Source organism: Bombyx mandarina, chromosome 05 (genome assembly GCF_030267445.1).
Source record: "Bombyx mandarina strain Sakado chromosome 05, ASM3026744v2".
Taxonomy (NCBI): Eukaryota; Metazoa; Arthropoda; class Insecta; order Lepidoptera; family Bombycidae; genus Bombyx; species Bombyx mandarina.
The window spans coordinates 9,234,733-9,258,563 of NC_143212.1; the positions used below are offsets into that span (position 1 = coordinate 9,234,733).

Genomic DNA, 23,831 nt, shown 5'->3' on the forward strand with positions numbered 1-23,831 from the left:
GTTTACGACAATGGCAGCGATTGAAGTATTTTAAGTAGATTTTTTTTTAATTAGTATGTAAAAATATTTTACTGGTGCGTGTTTGGTCTTATGTAGGTTAATGTGTTTTCTGGCTCCGTATTAAAAATAAGGGTCTTTCTTAATTGTATACGGTTTGTTACTCGTAAATTAAATTGAAAGCAGTACTCAATTGTTTTAATGGTGTTTATAAGTGTTGTTATTCAACTTTATTGCTGGTATTAAATTGTTTGTGCGGGATATGTAAGTGCTACACGAAAATGCTATTGGGTAGATTTTTGGTGAAAATTGTCGTAGATGTAAAATGGAAATGTGTTGTTTTATTGTTTTGTTTTGTTTTCGGCTTTGACAAGTTAGTTAGTGTCATCTTAATTTTAAGGACTAGACGAACAAATTTACACTTAACAAATAAGCACTTACCCAAACCTTCCAATCATATCTTTCTATATTTTTAATTCCCTCGGATGAATGAGTTCTAGGCCCACCTGGTATTAAGTGCTTACCAAGACCATCATAAAACGAATGCTGTCACGTAGCTTGAGACATGAGGTCTTAGTCTTAATTGTATGGTATAACGTTTGTAAAGCTTATAAGGGTTGACTCTTCGAATCGAAACGCATACCGTTTCTCGGGAGAAATGGGCACGATGGCGGTACATACCCATGCGTGCTTACAAGACGTTCATCCGCCGGTAATTATGCAAAATACACTTTTTGCGGGCATGATTCTTACTACACGCTGTTTGTTATTCTTTTATCGTGAAAGTCTGTCGTGAATATGTGTTAAGTATTTATGAAATTTTATTGGACAACTTGTCACCTGCCTGGGAAATTTGAACACCGTCATAACCGCATATTGCTCGATACGAGTAACCACTCCGAGCTCTTTATTCGTTAGGCTATCATAATCTGTATAATCTTCTCTTTATCCTTCCAATTTTAGTACATGCACAGCACAAGCTAATTCCGACGAAGCTTAAGTAGTACATTTATAAATTAAAGTGACGTATAAATCACCTTTAAACCATTTCCAGGAATTCCAGTTAGAATGATATTTTTGTTTGCTTAGGAGCTGTTTTTTCAATTTTGCGCTGATAGTTAGATACTCCGTAGAGTAGAATCATACACCAAAACCCTTATTACACGACACAACACTTCAATTGTTTTTAACAGTATAAATTTCAGATTGCAATTTACAAGATCGATAACTTTTGTATGATGTAATTATTTTAAGCTCTCGCGTTAATCTAAATTATACACGCTATTATTTGACGGGTTTTTACTACAATTTCCACATGTTATGAATGACCGATATTTCGGCACTATTACAAGTGCCATAATCACGGGTAGACCGATCATGGCGTGAAAACCCGTTTAATCATAATGTGTATTTTACATGATAGTTTTAAGTCAGTATTTGATCTTCGCTTGCATTGAGTCGAGTACAGTTTGAGATAGTTATAAAGTGTGCGCTCATGATATTCGATCTACGCAGGTATCAGTTATTCTTGCAGCTGAAGCAAGACGTTCTGCGTGGTCGGTTGCCCGTAAATTTCGACCTAGCCGCCGAGCTCTCCGCATATGTTCTTCAATGTAAGTACTTATCTTTTATAAACAAATTCGTAATTAGTTAATGATTTTGTGGTTTTTATATGAGTTCACGGCCGACCTGATGTTTAACGGCTACAGCAGTAGATAGATACAACATGAATACCGCCATCTATCTTGAGATATTATGTCTCCTTTCAGCTCGAAATTTACACAACATTCCCTAAAATAATAAGTTTTTAAACATAAAATTAAAGGGACGAAAATATGAAGTTACATAGCAAAACTGAGGTGTGGAAGCTAATACTATGAACGGATGATTGGAAATTGGAAAGTGATTCAGGCACTATATTATACGATAGCTACCATTACCAACTATTATTATACTACATCCCAAATATTTTCCCGATTATTTCCCGAATCCCCGAAAATTATTTGTCTAAAGTGATAATAATATTATGCACACAATCAAATAACACACAAATCTACAGTTTTTTAGTTAGTTGTAACCACGTCTCAAATTTAAAACTGTATATGATTTAGTGTCAATTTATAAATTATCTTTTTCCCAACGTTTTTATTAGTTGGTTTTACAATCCTACCATTTGATTAGAATGGTCAAGGTTAATGTACTTTTTCATTTATTCAGTATTACCGCAAACATAAACTACGGGCTAAAAGTTGCAATTCCATTAGTTGGCTATGGTAAAGGCCTTAATTGGATGGATGCCGAAGTTGTAGTGTGTTTGTAAACAAGAGCGACACGAATTAGTTTCTCATTGCGGTTAGTACGTGTGGCACCGGTGACAACTGCATCCCGTGTTTCTCTAGCAGATTTGCCTGAGGCATATTGTAATTGATTAATACATCTTGCAAATCGATATGAAATTTAGCGACAATTAGATGAATTACCGATTTGTCGAATATTTCTTTATTTCTATTGATCGGTGAAGGGGCTCACAGCTCATCGGATGCTTACTGCTTTCCGAAGCCCATTGAGATATCTAATATCGCTGTATACTTTGAGACTTGAGATTCGTATTACATTTGTATAATCGTATAGATTTTAATGTAAATACGAAAGGGAAGTTACACATAGCTGTCAAAAATATCTGTTCAAAGATACACAGAATACTTAAACTGTTCAGTAATTTTTTATTGTAAATGAAGAACGAAATAAAAGTACATCTTGATTTAAATTTTGGAATTGAATCTGATCTTTGTACGTTAAGACATTTCAATTTCAAAAATAACACTTATAAATATAAAAATAAATGATAGATCTTAAAAGCTATATTGACTTTAACAAACGTGGATACAAAATATAATACTCGACTGTTTTAAAATGTAAAAAAATCAAATTTATTTCGGTTTTACCGGTTTATGGGTCAAACGAAAAAATTCGCAACAAAATTGGTATTTCGGTCGACTCTCACGCGCATTTGACAATCAATATTCTGTTCAAATTTACGCAAAACCGGATAATTTAAAGCCAACGCTTCACGGATAGAATCCACAATGATATGGAATTTTTTTAAATCTAGTTGGTCGATACCGCCAGCATATTTCACTGCATTTCTTAACATTGTAACACACTACGGTTTCAACATTGATAATTATCCCGATATAGAAGGTTAAAGTCTGATCTTTACTTTACAAAAATCTCTTGTATGCGGGTTTGTGTGTAGGTTAGGGCGTGGGTAGGTAGGTTGTGTGTAAGTAGGTTTTGTGTAATAGTTTTTTGATGGAGAACTTTTCAGTGAAAATTTTCAAAAAAATTCTGGTTATCCTAAAAATGAACGCTCGCCCTAGTATCGATAATATATTAGTAGGTTCTAATTTAATTTAGTATTTGCATAGTATATGTACATATTAATTATATAGTATTATAATTTCTAATACTACATTCAAAACGTGGGAACCATGGATTTCAAAAGTTATACCTCTAATTTCAAGTTCTATATTATAATATATTTTTAAGCCATACATCACTTATGCATATAACCCAAAAATTACTATACTTCTATCCCAAGCCGACCCTTATTATGAGTACCATAACATTACGGATAGTCATTTACCAAATGGTTTTGTGTTCCGCATAGAAACACAAGCGTATAAATAACACTCACTATATAATTATACAAACAATCCACGAATTTTATATCTGAATTTAAACACACTGCAAAATAGGAGTACATATAAAATTCGAATAGGAGTAGTAGTCTAACTCGATCGACTGTTTCGAAAATTTCGCTGATATTTTCAGAAATAGTGTCGGGACGAACACAATTCCGTTTTACAGTAATAGTTAGTGCTATTCTCCTCTCAGTTTCTAAAGCTCCCAACGCTGCTGAAGTCTAGAGATATCTCGCCGCAAATGCTCTAACATTATCGAGCAAACTCCGCTACTTTAGATGTTTGTAAACCAAATTATTTATTAAATGCATTAATTTTTTTCCTATATTTACCTGTTGAATTTCACTGTGCCGTTTTTGTCAACATCATGAGATAATTAAAGTCGTCCTTACCTTTGAAGACTTACATAATTAATAACCTACTCGCCCAGGCTGGTATTCGCGTCTATATTTATAATTGACGTCCTAATTAACGTTTGAAACCTTCTTTGATGTTTTAATTAGATAGTTCATTCTTGGGAATATTTATTATTTACAATAATTATATATGTATTTTTTAAACATCTTTATATCATTTGTAGATGGACTTATTTATGTACATAAGATTATATATTAAGTACTTTATTCTTATTCTGAACAAACGATTCATGATTCATCATATTTAAATAAAAAACCTAGTTGAGTATTTCTTCAAAATAGACTGTTAAATCAATACATTATTCAAAAAGTAAACGAGCTATCAGCAGGCGAGCATCATTTCCATCTAATCTTGTCTTACATCACGGACCCGGTAACCCCAGGGAGATATGAGGGGCAAAAATCCTTGATAATGGCTTTGAAAAAAAAAGCACTTGGAAAACTATATCAAAACAGTGCATAACATGTACATAAATCTCTTTATAATAAGTAACAATAGGAAATATTGGAGACAAAAAAATTGGAACAGTATGTTTTTTTTTTCTTAGATGTGTCAAGTGTAGTAGTTATTTAAAAAAAAATACCTACCAATAAGATCGAGTCACATTTTCCACACTGTTTATCTTATCTAATAGACAACGAACTTTTTCATGTATCACATTTATTTTTAATGAAGTTCCTGCTATCGTTACATTCATTACTCTAAAACGTTATGATAAATCAAGTTTTTTAAGTTTGGCCCAACAAAATAGCGTTCAACTTCAGAACAGACTTCGAACTTCAAAGAGACGTCAAACATCTTTTTGAAGTTGACCTCACTTCGTTTGTGTGTACTTTATATCGCAGTTGCATTATAGGAGAAATGCTATTAGATAGCTTGTCCTATGCAACAAGTGAACGAGCTTGAGTAACTTGACTAAAATTAATCACGAAGATAGGCGATCGTGTAGGATCTAGGCACCGTGCCAAATGAGATGTGACCACTAGAGAATAGGCAAACCCGCCTAAAAGCTCATAACGCCTTTATATCAATCAATAATATAAGTTTTGCAACAACAAGTTTGTGTTTTTTTTTTTTCATCTAGATAAAGTGACGGCTTTGTCGAAAGTTTGAAGGCTTAGGGGTGTTGTTGGAAAAGGATTCAGGCGCGAAACAACTTTTTTACTTTTTAGGCCAAATCGATACAAATAAAGTACCCAGTGTTACATTTTTTTGTCATGCGCGTAATGTATATATAATGTGTGCTTTGTCCAGAATTGATATTACTTGCCGTTTCTAAATGTGGTAGCCATGTGTGAGACGAGTGTTTGTGCCATTTGTCTAATGTCTAAGCTTCGACACATTACGGAGGGGCTAGACGTTCCTGTTTGTTAAATGATCGATGCTATCTTCACGGATCACTCACATGTACTAACAAGAAACAGAACTGGGACGGACGTCTGATTTATACCTTTCAAACGAAAGAAGCCTTTGATCTCTAAAAACAAATCTGAGATAATTTGTTTACATTATACTTTCAAAACATATGTCCGTACTAAAAAAAACTTCATCAGTTTTCTCAGTGTTTTCGAAAAGTAAATTTCACGAAAAATACAATAAAAAGAGCAATTTTAATTTGATACTTAAATAATTCAATATTTTGCTGTAACAGCATTTAAAAAGCCAAAAATAAACTAAGAAATTATCAAAAGAACAAAGAAAAAACTTAATTTCTCTCAACGACTTCGAATTCCGTTACCCTATATCTGCTTACTTTTGAACAAAATTTCAAAGAGCCCCTGAACTGTTACAAGGGAGTTTAAAAATAATCTGATTTATGGCCGCCTCTAGCTACTTGCTCAGAAATTAAACGACAGACATAAAATACAGTTAAACAAAAATAAATTAGTCGTTTGTTTCTAATAGGCGAACTTGGGCGAACGAATGATATAATTTTTTTATTTAAAGTGGAACAATTTGGAAGAGAACTTAATTTGATACTTAGCATGTATGAAAGTATCACACGTACATAAATATACTGCTGAAATTACTTAGACTAAATAATAATATACATTAAACTATATTTAGCAATGTATTTTATAATGCTCCATTTTAAAACAGATAAAATAGAAAGCAGCAATTATGTGTAACTGAAAATAAATGTGACTATTTTTAGACAAACGCGGTGCGTCGCTAATTTCGGATTACACTTATCTTTGACTTTTTTAAATTGATTAATTTTTGGGTTGAGCTCACGGCCTTACTGGTGCTTAGTGGTTGGTTAATGGAGCTCATAAACATTAACAACGTAACGTAACGTCAGTTCCAAGTCTCAGTTTTACAGTAAAACGGCGGCCTCAACTATCAAACCCAAAGCTAATTACTGCTTCATGCCAGAAATAGGCAGAATGCTGGTGTCTACCCGTGCGGACTCACAAAACGCTCTAATAACAATAATTACGCAAATTATATTTTTTGCGGGTTTGATATTTATTACACGATGTTACTCCTTCACTGTCGCAGTAGTTCGTGTGAGCATTTGTTAAGTACATATTTCATTAGAAAAATTGGTTCCTGCTTGCGAAATTCGAACAGATCGCATCGCTAGATAAGAGTTTTTTTTTATTGCCCTTGTAGGCAGACGAGCATACGGCCCACCTGATGGTGAGTGGTTATCGTCGCCCATGGACTTTAGCAATACCAGGGGCAGAGCCAAGCCGCTGCCTACCGTTGATCCGTGCATCCTTATCCTTTAAGCCACGACAAGTCTGACTCCTAATAGGTACTACTTTTTTATGAAGAACATCATGATAGCAATTAGACTCTCATTTAATCGATACGTGTTCCTTTACAATCTCAATTAATTTGAAGCATGCGTAGGTTCAGGTCCTAACCAAACACACGTAATGTAACCGCACAGACACAGTTTGCCGTAAATAAACTTTATTATATTTCGTAACCTGAAAAAAGGACCTTTTACAATTATAAAATAATTTTAATGCTTTCCCTTAACAAAATAATAATTAGTTTTATTTTATATGTTAAGGCACAGTTGTAAGTAATGTTTTTTTTAATTGCTTACATGAGTGGACGAGCTCACAGCCCACCTAGTGTGAAGTGATTAATGGAGCCCATAGACATCTAGTGTACAGGGCGACCAGGTCTTCTCCTGCCAAGCGGTTGCCACTCAAACGCGATTGATGCTGCGTTGACTCCGCTGCGCCGTAGAGTGTGTCCTATCCAACGCCATTTCCGATGAGCAATGTCTTGCGCGATGGGATTTAGTCCAAAGGTCTTTATTAGAGATAGTGACTGGCCAGAATATGCGGAGTATCGACCTCAAGCACTTATTTACAAATACCTGCAGTCGGTTCGTGAGTGTCTTGGTCACTCTCCAGGTCTCACATCCGAACAGGAGAATACTATTGACAATGGAGTCGAACAGGGTCAGCTGAGATGAGGACTGCCAACGTGACCTGGAGTGATGTCAAGGAGCAAGCGCAAGACAGAGTAAAGTGGAGACAACTTGTGAGGGCCCTATGTACCAGCGGACCTATGTACCCTAGGACTACAACACAACAACACATAGACATCTACGACGTAAATGCGCCGCTCACCTTGAGATATAAGTTCTAAGGTCTCAAGTATAGTTCCAACGGCTGCCCCACCCTTCAAACCGAAACGCATTACTGCTTCACGGCAGAAATAGACAGAGTGGTGGTACCTACCCGCGCGGACGCTGTTTTTATTGTACAGTAATCGTTCCGATTGTTATTTTATCTGCAGACCTAAATTTTAATCAAAAGGAAAATCTCTATATTTTTCTTGCTCCTTTAGCTACTGCGTTTTTAATTCTGCCTCAATGAAATATGCGATCGGCCATTAACAAGAAATGAATCGAACACTCTCGCCGATCTAAATATTTTGGGCTTTGAAAAATTCACTAGTGAACAGAGCCGACTGTAATTTCTCATCCTACATACATAATATTTTTTGCAGTCGGAAATCGTAACATCTGGCTCGCTTGCGAGAACATACACAAAGAAACTCGGACGCTTGTGAATTACGTACACGCTTGCACGGAGAGCGGGAGGTGTCGTTAGATATCATTTTCTTGAACATTTCGAAAATGCCTACGCCTAAGAGAGCAATCTAAAGCCTTGTTCGGACTAGGCGAGTATTTTAGTCGAGTACCGAGTAATTTAGTGGCTAAACTAATCGCTACTCGCCCAAAAAAATAGAACAAAATGGATTGACTTGACTAAATTATTAACTAACCTACTCGACTAAACTTTTGGTGCTCAGACACATTTAGCTACTAAATTACTCGGTACTCGACTAAAATACTCGCCTAGTCCGAACAAGGCTTAAGTCTTTCACTAAACCACATTCATTTTAATGTACTAGTGAAATATAATAATATAACAAGGGAAGACACTTATACAAGAACTAGAATATAAATATTTGTCATCCGTGACCGCGAATACTGTTAATTATTTGGACGAATTGAAATTATAAAATGAAAATAAGAAGACCATCATGAGACCGTAAAAAATATATATTTTAAACGCTAAGTTAAATAAAAAAAATTATTATAGGTAATATTAGATCTACTATTTGATGTAAGTATATTTATAAAGAAAATAAATTTTGTTATGTAATTATGTTATTATGCCTGTCATGCCCCGAAGCAATCATTGGTTCTTCTTTGTAAGGTGGGATAGTTGTAAAATTGAGACTTCGACCACATGTCTGATGGTATTGACGTTGTGATGTCTATAGGCTCCAGCAACCAGATACACTTTCAGCTCATTCACACGTCCAAAAAAAAGTAACTAGAAGAAACATTAAAAACATAACGAGTACTGAGGTCTTAACACATGAAACACCGAATAAAATCCTCTTTATCAATTCTCTGTTTTTTTTAATAATTAATCTATATATTAATACGTGAAGCAAAAACTTTGTGTCCCTTTTTACGAAAATTGCCTCGACGGAGGAGTATGAAATTTTCCACACTTATAGAGAATATAGAGAAGAAGAGCAGAATGCTAATATTTAAAAAAAAAAATGCATTAAATATATATTAGATCAATAAAGAAAACGTTACACACACTACCGTGTATTTGACACAACACATACGTATAAATATACTCTTTGTAAATTGTCAATTGCGAAACTTTTGTTATAATTTAAAGTCTGTGGTCAAATTGAGAATAGATTGAATATTGTTTGTCTTTAATAATATTTGTCTAAAGTGTAGTCTTGGTGAAATCTGTGATTATAGAAGTATAATAGTCTTTGACAATAGAACCAATAAAAGAATGTTCTAACTTATAATTTCAATTAAGTATAGTCGAATTTCGACTACTTCGGGGACCCCTAGTAAAAGTAATAATGCAAAGCCCCGCCGTAGTCGAAATTCGACTATAATTAATTGAAATTATAAGTTTTGACATTATTATGGTTATATTGTCAAAGAGTATTATACTGCTATAATCACAGATTTCGCTAAGACTACACTATAGACAAATAATATTAAAGATAAACAATATTAACCTATTTTCAATTTGACCACAGACTTTAAGCATTAACTAAAGTTTGACAATAAGCAAAGAGTGTATATGTATACATATGTGTGTGTGTGTGTGTGTGTCGAATACATGGCAGTGTGTGTAATATTTTCTTTATTGATTTAATGTATCTTTTATGCATTATTTTTAAAAAATATTAGCATTGTGAACTCCTCCTCTATATTCTCTATAATTGTGGGAAATTTCATACTCCTCCGTCCGCGCAATTTTTGTAAAAAGGGGTACAAAGTTTTTGCTTCACGTACTAATATATAGGTAGCCATAATACGTCAAGTAGTAAACGAGTAATATTTTCAGCGGAGTTGGGTGACTACGACCCGAGGCGTCACGCGCCCGGCTACGTGTCGGAGTTTAGACTCCTCGCACACCAAGTACCAGAACTGGAGACACGAGCTGCCGAGATACATCGCACTCTCGCGTGAGTTTACGAGCGCACCTTGTTTTATGGCCCCGCTTTTATTCCTTTTTACAAGGGTTTATCTTTGCGCTGGTATCAACAAAAATATGGACTTTATGCGATAATACATTTCGGTCGGTAATTCTGGTGGTTATTTGGCTGGTTCGTAAAGTTTTGTTATATCGTAAAATTTGTGAAAATTTTCAGCAAATGTAGTTGAAATTAACTTCCAGGCTTGATTCCAGGATGATATTAAGCTTTTAGCTTAGGTGCCATCTCACATTAGAGGTTAAGGGTGTTTTAATTTTGGAAAGTCGTGTGCGCACCTGTTACTTTATACTGTAGTTGATTGTTTTTCTAAGCATTACAATTAATTATAATATAAAACTATTACAATTCCCAAAATCAAATTGCAATTGGTACTTACCTATGTTTTAAAACCGCTTTATAGACTATGTGAACAAAGTGGGCTATTATAGAAGTTAGTCACGTTTTTAAGTAGTACCTATTACTGCACAAAACGACTTGGAGCGAATTAAGATTTCAAAATGAGCAGTTTCACACCGAAAGCTCCACCGTCCGCCAGGAAATTAAACTTCGTCGCCTTTCTCGCCTAATTAAATGAATTTTTAAGTGAGCAAAGATGCAGTCTATGGCCGCAGGCGCTTCACAAAGCCGCAATTACATGCAAATTATGTGTACCTAGGCACTTAACACAAAGTGAGCCGAGGCTTAGTCTCGCCTCGGGGCGACATTGGAATTATTCATTGTTGTTTAGCCTTTTGTAGTTCTTCCAGTGTAATACGTTCCATTAATTAACGCTACAATTGACTCTACACCGTCAACTTTTTAACTGAGAATGCTTAATTAATATTTTGTTACAGAGGTATTTCGCCGGCGCAGGCAGAATTAAGTTACTTAGATAAGGTGAAATGGCTCGATATGTACGGTGTGGATTTGCATCCCGTCTTAGTAAGTTATCAAACGTACAAATTACCATATATATTACCTTGTACATATTATTGTAAAACGATTTATTTTGACAGGGCGAAGACAGCGTAGAATATTTCCTAGGACTGGCGCCGAGCGGTCTACTACTTTTAAGAGGCAAGCACACAGTCGCCAATTATTACTGGCCTCGAGTTTCGAAACTTTATTACAAAGGACGATACTTCATGCTTCGCGTAGCGGATAAAAACGTAAGTCGCCCACTCCAAAGCGAAAACTATTAAAGCAGGAAAACGCCACAAATAAATAAACATGAAAACACTTGACCCGGTTCGGATCGTTTCGTGCGATAGTGGGCGCGGCTGAATAGTGCTGTAAGATGGAGTCCACCTTATGCCGTTTCCTTGAAAGACATTCGCGGGCAGGCAATTACAGATAAGTCGCGTCGTGTACAGTAAGCGCAATATTTACAGCGCACGGCTGTCACGGGAGCCGCCCCACCTCGAGCCTTCCTTTGGGGAGCTGCCTTCCTTTTTTTACTTATTCACCAGGCTTTAACGCAAAAAATATGTTAATATCCTTTTGCGAAACTATTTGATCTCCTAGATTTTATCTTCAGATAGTAAAACATTCTGTGAATGTATTATATTTACATAATGGCAATAACATAAGCTTAGGCTTAGATAAAATTATGTGTTTGTCTGAGCGTAATGAACATAAAACAATCTTTTAAATGTGTTTAAGTTTTGAGTTGAAAGTGAATACATAAAAATGCCTATGAATATAATTTCAATCAATTATAATTAGTCAACAGAATGTACAAAATGGGTACGTAATATTTAATAATATCCATTGTTGAGAAATTATTGATACAAAATGTCGAAATAGAGTAAATATTATTATTTCTGTGAATGTGTGTTTCTGTTTGTTTGAATTTGAAATTTTAATTGTAACAATCAAGTTCGACATCAAAGTTTTTGAACAAGACGAATATTCATTAAAATTACAGCTGTCAATATCTGAAAATTTCGAATATAAAATAAATAATCAGATCGACAAACAAACAATAATAATAAATAATTTGCGTAGTAATAATATCTGTAAGCTAGAGAGAGATTCAATATTCACACTTGTGAACAACAATTTTTATTATGAACTAAAATTGAAAGTTCACTAATGCTCGCAATATGATATTTCATAATGTCATATTTACAATCAAAACAATCAATGTACATTTTTTAAAATATCTACTCAATAGAATGAGACGTCAACGTATGGGTTTGAGTCTCCTACAAGATCGGCGTGTCGACATCTGTGGCGTTGCTGCTCCGATCACCACACCTTCTTCAGATTACAGCAATCATCGCCTGCTTCAGCTGAGACGCTCGCGTTGGGTTCTAGGTTTAGAACTAGGTATGTAAATTCCTCAGCCAGCGACATGACTATGTATCTGACTGCTACCAACTTTGTGCGACGGTGACCACTCACCACCCTCACCCATATGTGTATCATATGGTGAAGCAGTGGTACACGGAAGAAAAATTCAATAAGAGTCAATTTTAAACAGGTTTGAATCGCGCACGTGTTCTATCGATATCACGTGTGCCTCTCAGTTTGTCGTCCTGATATTGGACACAAAATACTTGTTTTTACTATCTCAAAATTCATATTATTAAGTGAGTAGATAAACATCTGGAGCATAAAAAATCGATTTATTTTTTGCAGAAATCATATAAATAAAAATATGTGTGTGTTTTTATTGGCGTTTCGATCTGGAACGATATTGAATCTCGATTATTATATTAAGATTGTATTGAATATGGGCGCATAGATACAGTACAGTTAATTGCTTATGTGTGTGATTTTAATAATTTTATCTGATAGTCTGAAATATCCCTGAACAGGGTTGATTTGAATATGATAAAATAATACCGCTAGTGCAGTCGTTTTTTAATATGAAACTAAATTGTGGAATAGAGATATTTATTTCCAACTAGCTGACCCGGTTGACTTCGTAGTGCCTCAATCGATAAATAAAAGACCTAAACTTTTGTGGAAAATAAACTTAAAACAAACAAAAGGAATCCGTCCGACAGGGGACACATCAAAGGAAAAACAAAATTGTTATTTTTATTTAATTCCGAGAATCTTCATATTTATCTTTAACTTTTAGACCTTCTCTGGACTCCTACAAATACTTCAAGACCAAAATAAGCCAAATCGGTCTAGCCATTCTCGAGTTTTAGCGAGACTAACGAACAGCAATTCATTTATATAACTAGTCAGGTCATAAGTATTGTCACACAGTAAAAACTTTTCTTTTAGAATGCTGGCTACAAAAAAGTTTATTGAATTCGAATTTCGAATTGTTCATGAAAATAAAAATGTATACTTTTAGAATTTTCACTCATTTTTAAATATGGAGTGGACGCTTAAAGAAGACCGTGTTGCAGTTATTGCGTTGCATCGTTGCGGTTACGCGCCAATTCAAATTTTTAACATACTGAAAAATTTGAATATAACCAAAAGATTCGTTTATCGTACCACCAAACGATACAATGAAGACTCTAGTGTAGATGACAGGTCAAGAAGTGGTCGCCCTCGGTCTGTTAGGACTCCAGCAGTGATAAAAGCTGTGAAGGCGCGAATTCAAAGAAATCCCAAACGTAAGCAGAAACTGTTGGCCCTTCAGATGGGGTTAAGCAGAACCACGGTGAAAATGGTGTTAAATGAAGACTTAGGGCTTCGGGCATATCGAAGAAAAACAGGACATCGTTTGAATGCTCGTCTAATGGACCTGACACTGAAGAGATGCCGCGCTTTGTTGAAGCGGTACGCGGGAAAAAAATATCGGGAAAATCTTTTTTCGGATGAAAAAAATTTTACCGTAGAAGAGAGCTACAACAAACAAAATGATAAGGTGTACGCACACAGTAGTGAAGAAGCGAGCAACCGTATTCCGCGTATCCAACGAGGTCATTTTCCATCCTCGCTCATGGTATGGTTGGGAGTTTCTTATTGGGGCTTAACAGAGGTACATTTTTGTGAGAAAGGTGTAAAAACGAATGCAGTTGTGTATCAAAATACAGTCCTGACGAACCTTGTGGAACCTGTTTCTCATACCATGTTCAATATCAGGCACTGGGTATTCCAACAAGATTCGGCGCCAGCTCATAGAGCGAAGAGCACACAAGACTGGCTGGCGGCGCGTGAAATCGACTACATCCGGCACGAAGACTGGCCCTCCTCCAGTCCAGATTTGAATCCGTTAGATTACAAGACATGGCAACACTTGGAGGAAAAGGCGTGCTTAAAGCCTCATCCCAATTTGGAGTCACTCAAGACATCCTTGATTAAGGCAGCCGCCGATATTGACATGGACCTCATTCGTGCTGCGATAGACGACTGGCCGTGCAGATTGAAGGCCTGTATTCAAAATCACGGAGGTCATTTTGAATAAACTTTAGTGTCATAAGAATCTATGTTTTGTTAAGTTCATTTTGGTATATGAATGGTTACATAATGAATAAACTTGTTTCAATTATTTTACATTAAACATGTGACAGAATTTATGACCTGACTAGGTATATATAGAAGATAATTTGTTACAGCTTAAAGTTGATTTGGTCATCTTAGCTGGTATGTTTTCGAGTTTCAGTTCTAATCCTAGCACCGATAATCAGTTCGTTTAAAATTTAATCACTCATGATATTAATCAAAGGGCTCGTGGCCCACCTACTATTAAGCGGATAGCGGATTTAAAAACAATTTTAATGACGCAGTTCTTTAACATATTGTACCAAATGCAAGGAAATTACGGACCTTGAATCCCAAAAAATATTTTATGTGTTTTTTGAGATCTGAATAAGCAGGCGGATTCGTTGCCCTTGGTGTTAAATTACTACCATGGCTTCAAGCCGAACGGCATGACTACTTTACACCAGAAATATCCTGAATATACGCTAATACACATGCAGGCCAATTAAAGGTATTTTTACCTTGTTTTATAACATATAATTTAGTGTAAGCTGCTATTTTGGTTACACGATGCTCTCATTCCTTCATTATCAATGTCGTCGTAATCACGTGTTAGATTAGGTTAGGTTAGGTTCGTCTTAGCTTAGTCTTAGGCATAGTCGCAATACTCGACGTGTCCATCCACCACAAATTTTAAGCTACGAACAATGGAAACATTTGTTTCTTTCCTTGTAAATGTTTGTGTTCCTTCAGTGTTCGCGGGACACGACCTCGTCCGCCGCCCGCATTCACGCGGACGCCATCACGACGGAACGCGCGCCCCTCATACGCTTCAAACTCATCTCTAATTGACGGTAGTACAACTATAATTAATTACTGACCATAACAAAACCTTCTTCCTATTCGTACAATCTTGACAGAGTTGGTCGAGGTCATACATCAGTCGGATCCTGCGATACCGATGCTTTCGCGATGCGACGCCATGTGGCACGATGTTTCGCAGAGTGAGAGCAATCATTTGTTGCAGTGAGGATGAAAAGAAACCTACAAATAGTTATTTTAGACGTTACCATAGCATTTCATTTACAGAGTTCAGGACGCATTCGCATGCCCATATTTTGATGCAGACTTTTTGTAATTTGCAACTGACAATAACAACATATAATAATTGCAAGACAATCATAAATTTCATTGCAATTTTTTCGTAATTAAATTTTTGATCGTTTACATTCAAATGCATTGTCCATACCTCTTTTTGAGATTTACTAGTGATGTGACCTCAAAATATTATAGATCTCAAACCTAACAAATTTTAGTTAACCTTTTAAAGATTTTTCGTTAAACATCAATATTAAAATTCAAATATATTCTTATATCGAACACAGATTCAATTCAGCTGATCCAAAACCAGAATAGATATAATTTAATTTTTTTGCTGTATTTGAATGTTAATTAAAAGCATACTACAACTCTAAATATATTAAACCTTGGTATATTGCAGTGCCAAAGTTAGAAGATTTGAGATTGAAAGACTGCCCACCGGAAATTAAACAACCTACCTCAGTACATCGTCCCAGTTCGTAAGTTATGGCTTAGAATGTACCAACCCAATGTACCTACCAATCTTCGTTCAAACAGAAAGTTCTTAAACATTTTGGTATTTACTCGATCTTCACTGAAACTTGATTGAAATTCCATGAAATGATATTACTTTCTGATTTATTATCTAAATCGCAAATTTCGCTTTTATCTTTGTAATCTTGATTATGATCAAAATTCATCAAATACAATTAATTCTTTCAAGAACTAATTACAGTTTTAGGAATCGTTTTAAGAGTCGTAGACATATTCGAACTGCTTTTAAGGTTAAACCTCACGTTTTTTTTATTGCTTAGATGGGTGGACGAGCTCACAGCCCGCTTGGTGTTAAGTGGTTACTGGAGCCCACAGACATCTACAACGTAAATGCGCCACCCACCTTGAGATATAAGGTCTCAAGTATAGTTGTACAATCATCGAAATAGTTTTTTTAAAATATAATGAGAATAAAAACGCGGGATTAAACCATAAAAGTAGTTATAATAATGAGCATTATTTGTGGTTCCATTTAGTATAAGTGGTGAGGTGCCAGCGATAGGGTGTGAGGTCCCAGTAGCAGCGGGCGGTTCGCCACGCTCGACGCGTTCAGCGCCCGCTCGCCGTGGCCTCTACTCCGCGTCACCGGCAGCGATGCGCCCGCCCCCTGCCCCACGACATCGCTCCGCTTCTGTCGATTCGCAAAGCTCTAACGATTCTAGATCCAACCGAAAGTTAGTAAATACTTTATAATAAACCAGCTGACCCGGCAGACTTCGTAGTGCCTCAATCGATAAATAAAAGACACATCAAAGGAAAAACAAAATAATTCCGAGTTTTTTTATATTTTCTCACATTTTGAACCTTCCCTGGACTTCCACAAATAATTCAATACCAAAATTAGTCAAATCGGTCCAGCCGCTCTCGAGTTTTAGCGAGACTAACGAACAGCAATTCGTTTTTATATATAGAGATAAGATATCAATTCAAGCTAAATTTCAACTTTTCGCCCCAAATAAATTAGATATGCTAAATTATAAAACTCAACGTTCGTAAATTTACTTTTTTTGATTTCTCTTATTTATTTTTTTACTATACATATTAACTTTGTTGAAACAGACACAAACACCGGTCTCGTCGACAACAGTCTGATGCCGAGAGTGAATTATCTCGTGGTTCAGGCCGGTCGGGGCGGCGACATCGACGCCATCGATCCCGGCATAAGCATGAGTCCGGCTCCGAAAGAGACGATTCTCAGCCTGATACCAAGTTAGTAAAACCGAAAAGTTAAATTAAACCTACATATTATACTTGTCTTCAATTAATCATATTATATTTATAAAATAAATTAACTTTATAATGTAATATTATTCGCAAAACGATATTTTGCTGAATATACTGGAATCTAACAATACTTTCGAATAATTGCAGAGAATATGAGTTAGTTGACTCGGATTTGCAATGGAAAGAAGTCCTACGACAGACCACAGCGGGCAGTGGTGTCCAAGTGAGTTATAGCATCTTCATTTTTATAAAGCACTAATTAAAAAAAATATGCTACTATTGTACTTTAACGAAATTTAAATGTTTACAAGGTTGCTAGTGTTCGTCGGTCACAGATGGAACCAGAAATTGGAACACACCGTTCTTCACATAGGCACAGAAAGCATAAAAAACATAGGTACGAGATCTCTTTTAACACTTTAAAATGACTGTTTATATAACTATTTCGCCTACTAATAACTATTTATTTATTATTTATTTACTGAACGGTTTCACCAGGTCACGTTCTAGATCTCCTAGTGAAAAAAAATGGTTGCCAAGTGAAGTGAAACAGCATTTGGAATTTTCTTTGATTGACACTACTGGCATGACGGAAGAGCAACTTAAAGAAATACCATATACTGTCGTACAGACTAGTCATGCTCGTCAAACAAAGCTACGAACCTCTTCTAAGCATCGGCAGTACGTTTTACTTAGCATTTTTATAAAATAATCCCTAAGATGCTATACATACATAAATTTATTATTCTTTATTGAAGTGAAACTTCTTTATGAGGGTAAAATTTTTACGGAACGTCACGCATGTATGCAACGGAAGTGACATCAAACTACTATTGAAATTAAGTACTTGTCAAATGTTAGTAGTAGTAGTTGTTGTATTTTTTCAACTGGAAAGGCAAATGTATCATATCATACAGCCTAATATTTTATATTTTTTTTGTGAAAAATGTTAATTGAAATGAAATGAAAAGAATTTGGAACATTAATCAAATAGCATGAAATTAAATTAGTCAATTCAATTGGCCAAAATATTAGTCATTTACAATTTAAAAACCTAAACATAATGTGAGTTGACAGTCACAGTTGACAGACTTTTGGCGGGAACATTACTTCCTTTTTCCCTTCCTCTAAGTCTCGGAAATCTAAAGTTTTAGATTTGTATAAATATAAGCAAGACTTATAAATTAGTTCGCCAAAGTTAATTAGTTCGTTCACGAGACAGGCAGTGCCTAGTGTGGAGAGTTTTTAGCAAACTGTTATGTGTAAATGTATCAAGGTTAATAAATAAATTATTATTATTATTATTATTATTAAAAAAGTTTCACTTCTGACATATATACTTTGTACGCACACACTTTTTTTTCTTTCTTAATCTTTAAACTTAAAATAGAATTATCTCTAAAGGTTACATTTCTGTAAAAAAAAATTCTCAAATTATTTTAATAATGCAGGGTAGAAAACGGTTCATTGGCAAGACGAGATAAAATCTCTTCGTCTCATAAAAACACGAACGACACTCTCAATCAAGGATCTCTTCGATCCATCTCCAGTACTTTAAGCTCTCATAGGACAAGCAATGAAAAACATGGAAGGTAAGCCATTCTTAAATTCTGTTTTTTAATAAAAATGATAGTTGAAAGGAGTTATTTGTACTAAGAAGGTGATCATTTTTTAGGCGAGTATACCCAACGTTCGATGATACCGTTGGGCATACCGGAGATGATTTCTTGACAAACATTGGTTATAGAGGAAACGTTACTCCAAGCTCAAACAATAACAATCCGTATAGTCCGGTCACAAACAGTAACAGCAACAGCTCTAGCGGCGAACTGATATCAGGAAGTGCGCGTGTTTCTCATGAACATACAGATTCTGGTCTCGGTGCCGACCAAGATTACGCATATTCTTCAGAGAGGTAATAATTTTATTAAGCGTCGATATTTCACGATCAAATATCTCAGAAAAATATGTTCCATAAACCACATGAAATCAAAGACCGGCTTTAATTTAAAAAAAGGGTGCGTGTACTTATGTACGCGCGTAAGAAGTTATACTTTATTTTTATTAAATTTATTTCTTTTTTTTTTAAATATTAAATAATTAATAATAAATATTTAACGTTAATAATTTAATAATATTTAGTATGAATTATATTAAATAATAATTTTGTCATTTATATTACTAAATAATACATACGGATAGTTAACCTCAATTGTATTGGAGCACCTAGGAAGGTTGATGAGCACAGTTTTTTCACAAATATTTTCTAATACTAATTAGTATTGATTTAAATATTCAATTTAAATCACTTCTGATTATAACTCAGGCGCACATATAAAATTCGTACTTGTATAATTAAAACAAAATGAAAACACGTGTTTTAAATGTAGAAACTCAAAGCATGTGGATAAATATTATAGATATAAATTCACAGTGAACAGAGGCGGCGTGCGTGCCAACATGCGCCGCTAACAGAGGTTCCATTTCTGTTTTGTTGGTAGCATTTTTTTCTTTAGTGGGCAACTTCATTTCTGTTAATTTTGTGTCACGGTGCGCGCGCATCGTAAAATTTCACTCTCATCAATTTTTCACGCGCCTAAAGAAGTATAACTTCAAAAATATTGCATTACCATAAAAGTTTAATTCGTTTTTGCTTCATTATATTAATTATTTGTTTCTTTAAAGCAGGTCCAGCGACAGTGCTAAATGCGGTGCGGGCGGGTCGACAGTCCCTGTGAGTAGGCAGTGTGTTGGCGCGGGTGCTGGGACGGGAGCGGAGCCGCGGGGTTGGCGGCGGCCGCCGGCGGCACCGCGCGGGTCTGGCTCACAGCGTTCGTTGGTGTCGGTGGCGAGTGACAGCGCGGCCGCACGCCGCCCGCGCGAACTCACACCCCGCGGCTACCCACACGCTGCTCACGGAAGCATTTCTCTCTTCGTGAGTGGCCGCTTCGCTTCTTAACACACTTTGCATTTCGGCGACCCTTCAAATATTTCTTCTTTCAATATATAAAATCAAATTTGTTTTTATTACTTACTTAGTTTTCGATAATTATATCAATCAATACAGCATCATGTTTAAGTTTACGTTAAAAAATATACGTCTTGCAGTTCATCTATAGTGATTTCAAGTCCAACGAAAATCCAGTTGACATGCATACCTGTATATACAATATGGTATTTATTCAATCTTTTTTTTTTCACATGCAATGTTTCAAACAAGGGTCGTCGAACAAAACTGCAGCTCCTGTTTTAGGGTCGCTGAAAAGCTTACCGTGTACAGGCTGCTGAATATTTATCACTTAAGATAAATAATCTTATTACTCTAGATTTTATTACTGATATTAAAAAAAATGGTGTAGTAATTTTTTCAGGCTAAGTCTAATTCACTGACCATCTTCGAAGTAGAGGTCAAATATTTCGATTCTATAGCTTTCCCTTACTGATCATACTTTGAGTTTTTATAGCTTCTTGCTAAAGGGATGGTAACACCACAATATGCTACAGTATGGTCACACACACACAAATTGAAAAAAGAATTTAGCTCTTGTACCGCTGTAGCAGATTGTTGTGCGAAAACAGTTACAACATACAACCGTGGAGTTAGTCTTGAAGGCATTGGTAGTTTAGCTATCAATTGTTGGGATACACAGAGACATGCTAGCAACAACAACATATTGGTGGGCGAGAGCGGTTCGCTGGCGCGGCGGTACGCGCGACCCTCGCGCGAATCTCGCGACCACAACGCGAACCTGCCGCGCACACACTCGCGTCCCGTCACGCGACACGACAACACTCTCGACATTATCTTAAAACCTCTCATTGAAAGCACGCAGTAAGTAACAAACACTCCGGGACTCGCAACGTCTTTGTGCCGCATTGAATGGATTAAATGCTGCACGCATCATTGGTTTTGATCTCCGAAGGAGTCCGCTCTATGTTTGTGCATGTCGGTTGTGGTTGTTCAGTAGCATGCGGGTAGATTGTGCTGGTAGATTAACACATTTAACTAACATTTTAACACTTGATTTCTATTGTGTTTGTGTGTTTTTTGTGTGTTATAAAACTGTCTAATTTGTGTAAATAATGATAATCTTTTTTTGTTTTTATCATATTTTATAAATTTGTTTTTATTATATTCTCTTATGTAACCAAACAATATGGTTTGTAAAAAATTATTAATTAAACGAATTCTTGTTACTACATTAAATATGATGTAATTATAATAAAATACAGTAATTATAATATAAAATATATCAAATAACAACAGAATTTTTTAAATACAATTTTCATGTCGTAAATCTGAAGGATATTTTTCCAATTAGACTGCAGAGCAACTGAACGAACCAGGAGAGACATCGGAAACGCCTACGCCATCCTTCTCCGGAAATAAGCCAGTTCCTGCCGAAATGAGCACGGAGCTATAATTTATTTTTGATTTTTTTAAATGAAAACAACATAAGCACAATGACTGTTTACTGAAATATAAAATTGTAACCCTTCTTCCAAAGTATTTTTTCACAGTAAATTTTTTAGTATCAACCTAATGAGACTCGAAAAATTTTTGTACATATTTCATATATGCATTTGTAATGTTGATTAGTGTTTATAAAACTAGGTATGTAAGTTTGAACAGATTATACCTCGTACCAAAGACTTTGTAATAATTCAAAACAAAAATGATTTTTTGATATATTCCCTTTACTACGAAAAAACAATATATCGAAACAATTTTCATGAGAATCCCAAAACAATATACAATTAATGAAAATTTTATGCATTTTTAAACTACACTAAAATTATTCTAAAACCAATTCTAAGCGTAAGAAATACTTTTTAACGTATTTTTGTCTTACATTAGTTTAGTTAATCAATGATGTTGTCATTTAAATATGTGTTTAATGCGTTTAAATTCGTACTGATTGTCAATTGAATAGCGCAAGAGATGAAATTTACCACGTAAAAGCACATATTCACTTCAGGGCATAGTTTTGCACGGCATTGTACTCTATGCCTTGACATCCTTTGTATATGTAACTGAAGGGAAATAAGGGTCCGGCTGTAATTTGATTGAGTCTAACTAGTGTCTTCCCCTCCTCAAGTCGCTGGCAAGCAATAAGCCGAGTCTAAGCGACTGAGTATCTTCTCGATAAGCTATCATCAGTGGTTGGTGACACGATGATTTTCATTGTTATGTAGCTCAGACGTTGGTCAATTTCTACATTTGTTACCTTTCTCATTTCAATTATCTTTTCTAAATTGTAAGCGGGTTTTCAAATACTGTCTATAAAATAGTATAATTATCTTAGTTTAACACGAGTCGTAAATTTGATCAGTAGCAGTACAGTATGCTCTACAGTACATCAATATATAATCAAAACAATTACAAAACATTAATGACAACAGCTGTTTATTTATTTCGAATATATGGAGAGTGTTATAGTTACTATAAATTTAGGATTCTGCAATAATTTTCATTTAAGATTACTTTTACGTTTTAATCTAAATAATGTTTTATTGCATGGATTGATGAAGAAGACTCACGGTCTAAATGACGTTAAGTGGCTACCGGAGCCCAAAGATAATTCACAATATAATCACCACCCCCTTGAGATTTGAGATCGATTTCTCAATTTAGTTTTGTATAACAGCAATCCCACCCATCAAAATGAATTTACATATAAAAACTTCAGTGAAAACACATATTTAAATACCAAACAAAAAACTATTGAATAAAAAGCTTGCGAGAGATTTACAACGTACACGTGCGATTCCCACGCTTAATCTCTTTGAAATCGGATCTCATGTAAGAAGCATTTTGGGCACACGCGTGCTGACTACCCGCAATATTTGTGCTTTCATAAATATATCTGTAGTTTATAATCGTATTTTGTACATATATATACCACGGCTCATATTGTAAGGCCCGATTTGTAAATAAGTATTTGTTTACCAATAAAATGTACATTGTGTAGTTGTTTATGTCGTTTTTAAACATATAATTTTAGATTTAAGACAAATTGTCGCATACGAGCATAGTTAAACATTAATAGATAACGTGCAATTTATTTGAAATAAATTAAATGAAGATCAGTCGATTTGTACTGCGTCAAGACTGAGTTCAACATTACTGTTTTAACACCCCAAAATGTCAACTTAATAGTGTATTTTTACAAAACTTCTCCAAAATTTTCATTAAACGATCTACTTTGAAATTGTATTTTATTGCTTATACCTAAAAGAATTTGTAATTAAATTCACGTATACATTATATTTTAAATCATGATATTGCAGAACTATCTGACAAAACATGAGTCAACAAAATTACGTTTCCAAATGTAATAAATCTCTTTTATATGAACGGTAAATTTTAATTAAGAAACGTTGACATTTAAATTGTCAGTGATTCACATAAATTTTCTGAGCTTCAAGAACTTACAACAATAGTAAGATGTAACGACT

The 23,831-nt window shown here is 35.1% G+C and overlaps 1 protein-coding gene across 6 annotated transcripts in view; it reads left to right on the plus strand.

Annotated features, from left to right (window-relative positions):
* LOC114249559 (band 4.1-like protein 4A) overlaps window positions 1-23,584 on the plus strand; it is a 49,521-nt gene extending 25,937 nt beyond the window's left edge. Inside the window, exons 5-21 of one of the 6 annotated variants that reach the window (XM_028183184.2) lie at window positions 1,513-1,610; window positions 9,989-10,109; window positions 10,973-11,060; window positions 11,135-11,287; window positions 12,295-12,449; window positions 15,267-15,367; window positions 16,015-16,093; window positions 16,625-16,822; window positions 17,208-17,357; window positions 17,520-17,595; window positions 17,684-17,769; window positions 17,871-18,053; window positions 18,824-18,964; window positions 19,048-19,287; window positions 20,058-20,307; window positions 21,023-21,204; window positions 21,695-23,584. In XM_028183184.2, the coding sequence (XP_028038985.2) occupies window positions 1,513-1,610; window positions 9,989-10,109; window positions 10,973-11,060; window positions 11,135-11,287; window positions 12,295-12,449; window positions 15,267-15,367; window positions 16,015-16,093; window positions 16,625-16,822; window positions 17,208-17,357; window positions 17,520-17,595; window positions 17,684-17,769; window positions 17,871-18,053; window positions 18,824-18,964; window positions 19,048-19,287; window positions 20,058-20,307; window positions 21,023-21,204; window positions 21,695-21,710 (2,317 nt within the window). In that variant the 3' untranslated portion in view covers window positions 21,711-23,584. The remainder of the gene's footprint in view (window positions 1-1,512; window positions 1,611-9,988; window positions 10,110-10,972; window positions 11,061-11,134; window positions 11,288-12,294; window positions 12,450-15,266; window positions 15,368-16,014; window positions 16,094-16,624; window positions 16,823-17,207; window positions 17,358-17,519; window positions 17,596-17,683; window positions 17,770-17,870; window positions 18,054-18,823; window positions 18,965-19,047; window positions 19,288-20,057; window positions 20,308-21,022; window positions 21,205-21,694) is intronic. The other 5 variants (XM_028183192.2, XM_089727429.1, XM_089727430.1 and 2 more) reach the window with 5 other exon arrangements.
* Window positions 23,585-23,831: the final 247 nt, after the last annotated feature.